The 10,119-nt window shown below is 40.4% G+C and overlaps 1 protein-coding gene across 1 annotated transcript in view; it reads left to right on the top strand.

Annotated features, from left to right (window-relative positions):
• Positions 1-534: 534 nt before the first annotated feature.
• The window catches only part of LOC114155150 (transmembrane protein 132D), a 42,337-nt gene continuing 32,752 nt past the window's right edge, over positions 535-10,119 (top strand). Inside the window, exons 1-2 of the mRNA XM_028034904.1 lie at positions 535-1,150; positions 8,355-9,231. Of these exons, the coding sequence (XP_027890705.1) occupies positions 1,033-1,150; positions 8,355-9,231 (995 nt within the window). The 5' untranslated portion in view covers positions 535-1,032. The remainder of the gene's footprint in view (positions 1,151-8,354; positions 9,232-10,119) is intronic.

Genomic DNA, 10,119 nt, shown 5'->3' with positions numbered 1-10,119 from the left:
GCATGACAACTGTCTCAAGCAGCAGAAACACTATGGGGATCATAAGAGTCTTGTCTAAAAGGGAATCAGAAGCAGAATAAATGGATAAATACAAATTCATCATATAATTGTACACAACATCTCAGCATTTTTATGGCCATTTATCTCCAAGGTTCACCAAAGTAAAAAAACAAAAACAAATGCGTGATTATGAAATGGGGGAAATTTTGAGTTTTTAGGTTTTTAGCCTTGGCTTTCCTGTGTCTGATGGCACTATGAGTTTGTAGATGAGCTGGGATGGTTCGGAGGTGAGTTCCATCCAAAAATGGTTCCCTGTGAGAGAAGACAAAACATGGCGTAAGGAGAAACAAATATGTTGTAACTCGTCACAGCTTGACGATGAATTGATGGTGATTAATGAATGAATATTAATTCTCTCTCAAATTAATATTCTTAAGAAGCGGGCAAATTTATATTAGTTCCCCCCCACCACCACCCATCAACCCCTACTACACCCCACACCTCAGGCGCAACTGTTCACCATTAGTCAGACATTAAAACTCGAGAAGCAACGTTTGATCAAGTCTCCCATCATCAGATTAAAACCCCGTGCAGGGTTAATCTGCACGTTGCCTCCTGAGAGGATGAGCAGTGACACATGATGACTTTAGTGCATTGAAAGGGTTGCGCACAAGACAGCCCGCGATGTGCGTTGAGCTCCGCAGAGTCCCGTGAGCGGCGGGACACCGGGAGTCTAAAACGTCAAAAACTGATCAACACGGATCTTTCCCTCCGCCGCGCGCTCGCTTCGCTTGCATCCAGCGTCCCCCTCCTCCCCCCGCCAAAGTCTCTCCGGGCTCGTTACGCACGGCTTTTACGCACAGCCCATGAGCGGAACTTGGCTCGCGCTCCGCGTTGTCGCCGACGCGCGCGGACCACGCTACAACTTCCCACTCCCACAGGTGTGATGGTGTCGAGCCAGCGAACTGAAGGGATGAGTGAGCCGGTCCGCTCCGCGTTCTGCTGAAGGGAAAAGTCCAACCGGCACGGACGATGGAAAGTACTTGCCTGCAACCGCGAGCCGAGCTGCGTGCCAAAATGAGCTTTAAACGGCAAAGCTGGATGATCCTATTGTTGGTGTTTGCAACTATATCAGCGGTACTCACACAAGGTAAGCGAGCGGAGAGTGACCATATGCTGTATTTTAGCCATTTGTAATATTAAGCGAGCAATATGTCCCAGTGCAGAGAAAGTCTTTTGGAGCATCTTGGGACAGTTCTTCATGGTAAGAAAGAAAGAAACAACAAGCCGTTTATCTCCGTTGCATGTTTCTTGTTAGAGGGCTGGCTCCCTCTCAGCTAAATTATGACTAAAGCAGCTTTCTCTAAAGGTCTGAATAATAAATAAACGCCCCCCCCCCCATTTAGACCACAAACTTTCATCTCGCTGTTCAGTAATACAGCGTTGCAGCAATCCTAAACTGAGCATAATTACGTGTCTTACTTGCGGCAAAGAATTGTCACAGTAGTGAGGAGTGAATTAAATATTTAGGATGAAATCAGCGAGGAGTATGAAGACTTGATGGGGTTGTATAAAAAATTTGAACCGTGCCTTCATGCGCTCGGTACATTGTCTGCTTTGATGGAACCTTTTTTTTTTTTAACACACTCAGTGAGGCAAGCACAGAGAAATACATTAATACTCTCAACCTAATCAAGAAAAAAGGAGTAAAAAAAGCAAAGGCAATATATGTGAAGCGTGGAAGTGCTTCTTGGATGGCCATTTCCAGGGAGTGCAGGCAGACTGACTTTTAATAGGATGACAAAAGCTGAGAAATTGGGATAAATCTGATTTTTCAAAGCAGCTTTAAGAGTTTCATTGGAAATAACAATCCCAACCAATCACTACGCAAGCTTAAGCCTCCCTCAATCTATCTGCCTTTTCTCTCTCCCTCTCTTCCCTTATCCTTCCATGACTCCTCACATGCCACAAGATCTCTACATGTTTGAACATTGTCATGCATTTGTCAGACGTTATATGAGAAGATAAAGCTGTAAAGGTGCTGCGATGCATTTCCAAGGGTTATCAGTTAGACTTAGCCCAATCCGTTGGCACGTAATTTGGTAGTGGTTAAAATGTCACCATGACAAATGGGGACAGGTTGTTTTTTTTTTTAAAATTTTGTCTGTTTCTAATTGTGTGGGGTTTTCTTTGTTTGTTTTTTTGAATACTTAATGATGAGCTCCAAGTCTCTGAGGTTGGAAGCCCTTCTTGCCATCATCTTCTTAGCTCCTCCCTCCTGTCAGGACTCACGTTGGCCACTCGGAAATGTTAATTCATTTTGGTGCCTGATGCATTTGTGAATTTTCTTAATTTTTTTATCCTATCAATTAGGTTTTTGCAAACTTAGCTTCTACACTTTCTTTCTGATTTGCTCTAACTCAGATACTTCTTCAGAGTTCAGACACAGAAACAATTGGAGCCTTACTCAGGAAAGTAGGGTTGGTTGCAGGAGATGTCCCTGATTAAGTGTTCGATCTAACTTTTTTTAAAAGTCATGTACTGCAAACAGACTACTGAATATGTTGTGAAAAAACACAGACTTAACTGTACATATGAGTAGATTAGTGCGCATTGATCCATTATCCGGTGTTGGGACAAGGCCTGTCACAATAACAAATTTAGCAGGACAATAAATTGTTCCAGAAGTTATGATATTATTGTTGTTTTGAGACCATGTTCAAGTAACATGATGGTAATGGCAGAAAAATGCAAGAAAAGCCTCTCAAAGAACAATATGCTTCAATTTCTAACAAACATTTTACACTGGAACTGCAAGACTATTTAAGTATCAAAAACAAATAAACAAAAAAAAAAACAGAAACAACAAATAGAATGAATTATGATGTTTCTGTAAACAACATTGTCCTTCAAAAGAAGAAGAAAAAGAAAAGAGACCAAAGCACCAGATTGAAGACTTTTGTCATCCAACTTTTGGCAGAAAGAGAGAGAAAAGAGAATCATGGATATGGAAATTATTGAGCTTGTTTTAATTTATTATGCGATTAACTGATTTACTGCGACAGGTGTAAATGGAAACTTGCCATTTGAACTGGAATCTGATTTGACATCATGCTAAAGGCCCACATCACGATGCTGCCAACAGGGACCTAGGCCTGTGGATAGGACAATGCTTTAATCTACATAATATTGTGTTATGTCCCTGATTAAATTGAAATCTATATGCACTTGTGCCTCTACCATACATAAGCTTGGACAAATCTCTTTCAGCTGTAGATTGCCCCTGAAAATTTAACTTTCAATTAACTTATTGCAGGATTTTTGCCAAACTAACAAGTGTTATGTGTGTGTCCCAAGTGAATGCTTAAATGTTGTGCTAACGCCAGTACATATTTTTTGTACTTAAGGACCTCCTTTTTGGCAAAGTATCAGAAGCTAATAAAAAAGCTGCCATGCTCGGTTAAAGATAGCTGCTCTGCAAAGGCGAGCCAGTCAACGGACTAAAAACTCACTGCTAAACTTGATAAAAGATTCCCAGTGTCACAGGTGCATAATTAGTTCTAGTAGTACCATCTGGGCCTTCGCCAGAGCGTTTTTAATTTCAACATATTGATATCAAGAGAATCACCTTATATGTGACCAACATTTCATCTGCAAAAGCACCTGTAACAGCAGTATAAAAGGAGGAAAAAAACAAAAAAACCCAAAGAAAAACAGATCTTTTCATCTCACTATTTACTAATCAGAATGCAGACACCCATTGCCTTCTGCAAAGCTGTTGGGATGGCAAAATTGTTGTGCACATATGGTAAAAACCATCAGTGCACATTAGGATTCACCGAGGATTTTCAGGCTTTAAGCATTTAATGGAAAGACACAAAGATTGATTAAAACTCTGGGAGAAATGCTTTAAGACAAACACACTGAGCAGATGCAGAAACTAAAAATCTACAGGGAAAAGATTGTTCATTAGATATTGTTTTATCCAAGGTACGAAAAAAAAGAAAAAGAAAAAAAACACTGATCAAACTAACTTTTGCATTTTAATTACATAAAAATATTCCTCTTTACAATTTAAAGTAATTATTTATGCTCAGAGATGAGATATAATCCACATCACAGCTTTGTTTCATGTGGAGTTTCAGTGAATAATTTAAAAAACATTACGCGCTGGAATGTTACATTATTTTTAGGTTTTGTATAATTTACATGAACAACCGTTTTTTCCATGGAGGATTGTTTACGAGAAACAAATTGAATGATTTGCAAACCAAGAGTTGGACTTACAGCACTTTTGTATGAAAAAACAGTTAAAATTACGCATGGAGTTTATTGAAGCTGCTTGGTTTCCTGGGACGGGAGGAAGCTAAGATTTGAGTCCACGCGGTTTTTTTTGCTGAGGCCGTGAGTCTGCGTTATCCGTTCCAAAACCAGATCGTTGTACAGTTCAAACGCTGAACAGTTTTCAAGTTCAACCACATAGCTGTTGACTCAACGTGGAGGTGAACAACTGAACATAATCCTCCTTCTTCAAAATCTTATCCATGTTGCGAGGAGCTCGAAGAAGAGCTAATATGCAAACAAAGCACAGAGCTCAGCATGGAAGCAGAAGAAATAACTGAAAAACTTTCATTCATGGAGCCAGGGCAGCAAACTGGAGGAACTAGAGAAAACTAGGGAGCTTATATACTGAGGAGAAAGAGAGAGAGAGAGAGAGAGAACAATTTTGGACTAAGGTGAGCTTAATTATTGGAATGTTGAACAGCTGGGCAGCTGCTGAGCATGGCAGCTGAGGGAAGGAGACAAACAAACATGAAAAAACACAAGGAAGAACAATCCTAATAATGGAGAATAAATTACATGCACAATCAGAACAGAAGAGTAAATAAGAAGCTAAAAACTAATAAAGAATACAGAGGAATGAGCTGATGAGGAAAAACTTAAATGACAGCAATTAAGAACAGTCAGAAAACAAACATCAACGCTAACTAAAACACAAACATCAGTGGACTACGACATAGTTGACAAATGGCACAGTGGTTTTAGATTTTAATGCCTCATGTTGGTTTTATCCAGACATATTTAATACGTTTGCGGCCAAATAGCTTTATTTTATTTTGTCGTGCATGATGAGGCATTTGCCTCGTCTGTGTGGCGACAGCAACGCTCTACTTAGAATTAAAGTTTCACATTTGGAATTGGTTTTATTTCTTGATCAGCACCCTTCGACAATGTAAAAAAAAGAAATAAAAGATGTTCACTGTGGACACTGCTGCTGGTGTTTCTTGGTTGTTCTTGAGCATCCAAACCAGTTTCATTCAAAGGTAACAGGTCAAAGTCAGGTTGTTAGAAACTTGTCAACATTGGGAGTTCCAACACGACGTTGATCCGAAACACACATTAAAACTTCTTTTAAAAGTAGTAATAAAGTTGATTTACCTAAACCGTGTCAAATTTAATACATTTCTTACAAAAAAAAACAAAGAAAATGATCACAACACAAATCTTCAATGAAGTGAATAAAGTATGCGTTTTTGGCTGGTTTTTTAAAATGCATCTGGCGTGGTGTAATAAAGCAGAAGTTCATCTTAGGAGGGGAAAAAAAACTGAGTAAAGACAGTTGGGAGTGTCAGCGCTGATGTGATCTGACTTGGCTGAGGAGCAGAAGCAGCTCAGGAGGAGAAAATCTGAGAGGCTCGAACAGCTGGAATAGTTGGTGCCGCAGATTTGCTTGTATGTTTACCTCCTGAGAGCAAAACTTTCTCTTTTGGAGAAAAATCATCTTGCCGTCTCAGATTGCTTGACAGATATGTGTAATTTTGGCAATGAACAGTTCATCTCCGACCCAGAGCCTGCCAATTTTAAATAGTTCTAAAAAACAAAAAAAAAAAACCTTGAACAAACAGACTAAGGTATCCAAAAGAGCCCTCCTTTAAATGTTGTGGTACATACTGTATATATATATACTGTATATACACATATATAAAGACTAAGATTACACGAGGGTAACGAAACCGAGCCGAGGAGATGATCAAACCCGCAGTATTTTGTAACCTAATCAGAGCTACAGAGGTTTTTCTGCTTTTTAGATAAAGTAAGCTAGTTTATATTTACTCCAAATGGAGCTTCTGCCAGCTCTGGGTTCAAACGGCACATCTGTCACTGTGGCCCCTGGTAGGATAAGCCCAGATTCAGGCTCCAGTCTCCTCGCGCGGCGTAGCACAGCGCCCACTCAGTGAACATGAATGACACTCGTGTCTGTGTGGGCAAGGAAGGAGGGAAGAAGAAAAAACAGAAAAGAAATGAAAAGCCACGCTGCCGGCTTCTTCTGAGGGCTGCTGGCTTGAAATGGCTGTGACATGCAGAGTGAAGTCAGCGCAGTGTGAACGGTCCAGGCCAGCTTGACAGGCTTTTTAGCTGGAGTGGATGAACAAAGATGAAAAGCGGATGAGATAGATAGATGATAGAGAGACTCATCAGATGCCAGCAGCCATGAGGGGACATGACGAATGATTCTGCTTTAAACCTTCCGAACTGGAGGCACAACAATCAATAATTCAGGGATAAACACACGTTATGTGGCATCTCTTCACATTTCACAAATGCGCGGGGCACAAATTTTGTTGCCGATTTGATCTTTTTGACGATGCTGTGGACGTTTGCGGTTGCACGTCAATTCATAGGAACAAGTTTGATTCCTTGTCGGATGTGTTTTTACGTGCTGTGAGATGCTTAGTGCTGTTGGTTTTTATTGCATTAATCAGATGTTGTTTTTATTATTACCAACTAGGGAAACACAATTTAGTTTTGGGCCTGCTGTTGTATTTTCTTATAGTTCTGTTTAAAAAGACATTAAAATAAAATGACCTTTGAATCAAAAGGCAAGAAAAAAAAACTTTCAGTAAAGATCAGATAATATTTATTCTGCTGCTCTCATGCTTGCACGAAAAAGCCCAGAAATAACTTCTTTTTGTCTTTAAAGTCATTGGTGTTACTATTACCAGTGTTATCTTCTGAATGTTGTTAGATCATGGAAATGAGAAAAAAACACACACTAAAAGTAAGGTTAAAAAAAAGCATTCTAAACTATAATCTTATAGCCAACTTTCCTTTGTTAAAAATAGGACTTAACAATGATGTAGTTACACAATAATAATTATAATTACATAATAACTTAGCAACATAGTATTCCTTTTGTCAGATACAGAAAAATTGTGATCCTGAAAAGGAAATGATATGGTATAATGACAGACAGGGGGGGGAAAAGGATTCAAAATGACATAATTATACTGTTTGGAAATGACTGAAACTAAATTCTTGTGTTATGCAAGAAAAGCTTGTTTCCAAGCTTTGTTTAAAAAAAAAAAGATACTTTCAGAAGTTTGAAAGAAAAACTGCAATCAAGATCCTGATCAGTTCATTCAATACTGCTTAAACATCAAAAAGGAAAAGAATGGTGTTCCCATCCTGTACCTTTACCAAAAATATTCAGGTTATGATGGGAAAACAATCAGAAAGAAACAATAAGCTTGTTTAGATTGAGGGCGACACCAATTAGAAGTGAATAGCTCATTACTTTTTTACTAAAATATACTAAAATAACAAAAAAAATATTAAGGTGTCCGTTTAATGAATTCATAACATTTACAATTACAGCTATCGATCTTCACCATCTCGCAGTGTGAAATCTGGTGTCTGTGAATCAGCCCACATCTCCAAAAGTTACAATTATCCCATCATAGTAGCACAAAGCGTCCGGAGGTAATTTAGCTCACCTTTAAAATACGAAGTAAACTTCTAAAGGAAAAGTAACTTATAAGAAAACTGTGTTGAAAAAAAAAAACTTCAATTGCCATTTCTAATATTCTACGCACTCCCGTTTTTTATTGCTATGCCTTTTTCTGTGCCACACCTATCTGTTTAAGAGACGGAGTAGAAGATAATCATCCAGGTGCACTTTTCCATAAATCATGCACGAACAGCTCTGGCTCTGTTTAGTGGTTGAAAACCGAAGTCGCTCGGTGACTATTAAAAATTTCATTATGATATTGATGTTTTTGAATGGAACGCATAAACTTCTACTAGTAATATTGTTCGCCATTCTTGGTAAGAGAAAAGGGGAAAGCTTAAGGTTTAAGGTTAATCTCAGAATCCTTTTTAATTCTTTGATGCCCTACTCAGCTGATAGGCTGTCCTTCTATGGCCCCTGTGTTAAAGTAGGCAACAGCAGTTTATTACCAAATGTACATGGAAGTGGGGAGGGTTTCTTTGGCTATATATTTTCCCAAACAGTACAGTGTATTTTGTTTCATTTTATTTTAATAAACTGTACGCTACTGTCCTTTATCTTCCAGATCTGAACAGCAAGGAACTCACTGATACTAAGAGTCCAGTGCCTTTCCCTGTCTTCCTGCCGGTCAACTATGAGGTACGGGACGCCGACTACCTCTTCCTGAAGGAGGCTGGGCAGGACTTCATGAGGAACTCCAGCATGCAGAGTCACACGCAGCCCTTCGTTCTTTTAAGAGCCAGCCGCCAGCCAGCTGTCAATGCCAGCTACGGTCCCGTGTCCACAGAGAGACTCGTGCCTCTGGATCTGGTGCAGTCGGTGCAGCTCTTCAACGCCCCAGATGTCTTCACATTCAACTGGAAAATCCAGGCCTTCGTGCTGACGCCTCGGGTTTTCTCCTCCAAACCCAAAGTCCGGGTGCTCTTCTACGTCGCAGGGAGGGATTGGGCCAGAAGCGAGGGCGCCTTGGATGAGCTACCATGTGTGACGGTTTATGCTTTCTGGCAAACGCAGGAAGTGAGGGGTTCTTGCGCCATAGGAGGCGAGAGGGGAACTTGCATGGCTGAGCTTCTGCCTGAGCCGGGGTGGTTTGCTGTGGGGTCAGAGGGCACCAGCAGGGAAAGGCAGGATCCATCTGCTGGGAACTCGGTGGAGCTGTACTACCAGGCTCAGCCCAGGGTCAACGGGAAGTGCTTTTCTGTGAACGGAAGTCGGTGGAGCAGCTCGGCGCCGCCGGCCGAATACGTTCCCGTGACTCCCATGCAGAGGATCGGAAGCGTGCAGCTCCTGCAGATTCCCAAGGGGATGGCCACGCTGTCTCGCCTCAAGCTCGGGAACGCCATTGTCATCCGGACGTCGTCCAAACCTCTGAAAAAGACCGACATCGCCACTTTCTACATACTGATGGCCAGCTCTGCTCAGCTGACTAACTTCACTCTCAGGTACAGCTGCGTCTGTTCTTGCTTCAAGTGCCACAGCATGAAAAAGAAAAAAGAGAAAAAGATAGAAACCGGAGACTTTTTTCACTCACAGTATTAGTCATCTTCTCTAATTCTTGCACTAATCCACTGGCATCAAAAATAAGGCCATGTCAGGAGCACAGAGATATAACGTGGATTATGGCATTTCTCTGAAAATATCGCAGTGGTTTTTCAGTGAAGGGAGCGAGATTACTTGCTCTAGTGCTGCCTGATGACATTAAGAGCTGCTTCAAGAGTGGTAGTCATCATGGTTAATGTAGATCAAATAAAGTCACGTGTGACTCATAATTCCTGAAGGGATATATATGCCCAGCGTTTGCACTATGTTGGCGCATGAAGATGGTGCCGATTAATTGCGTGGCTCAGTCAAATTTAAGGCTTTTGCGGTGCAGCTTGTTTCCTTTTTTGACGGCACATGCTCTTTAAGACAAATTTATTCCTTTGAAGGTGTCTGCCTCATCCATAGCTGCAAAAATCACGTGTTTCTGACAGCTGTGATAAAATTACTTTTCTTATCTCCAAAAACATAAACATTTCACTTCTTGATGTATATTCTTCTTCAGGGGAAAACAGGGCGTTCCATCATTTATTTCACCATTTCAGCTTTTTTCATATTTTCATCTCACACCCCATTGCAACCCCTCACCCAATATTATTGCAATTTTAAGCAAACGGCAGAATTGTATAATTAACTGAAAGGAAAATGATACAGGTTTTGTTTCTTTGTTTGTGTATTGCTAAATAAGTCCCACATATTTCACATATTTGCCGCTGCAGGTTTTCTAGTCGATCTACCTCCACTAAGTTTTCCGATTTCTGGACTGGAAGTTGTTTCTCATTTATATTTAA

Source organism: Xiphophorus couchianus, chromosome 12 (assembly GCF_001444195.1).
Source record: "Xiphophorus couchianus chromosome 12, X_couchianus-1.0, whole genome shotgun sequence".
Lineage (NCBI taxonomy): Eukaryota > Metazoa > Chordata > Actinopteri > Cyprinodontiformes > Poeciliidae > Xiphophorus > Xiphophorus couchianus.
This window is presented reverse-complemented; position numbering and strand designations above follow the sequence as displayed.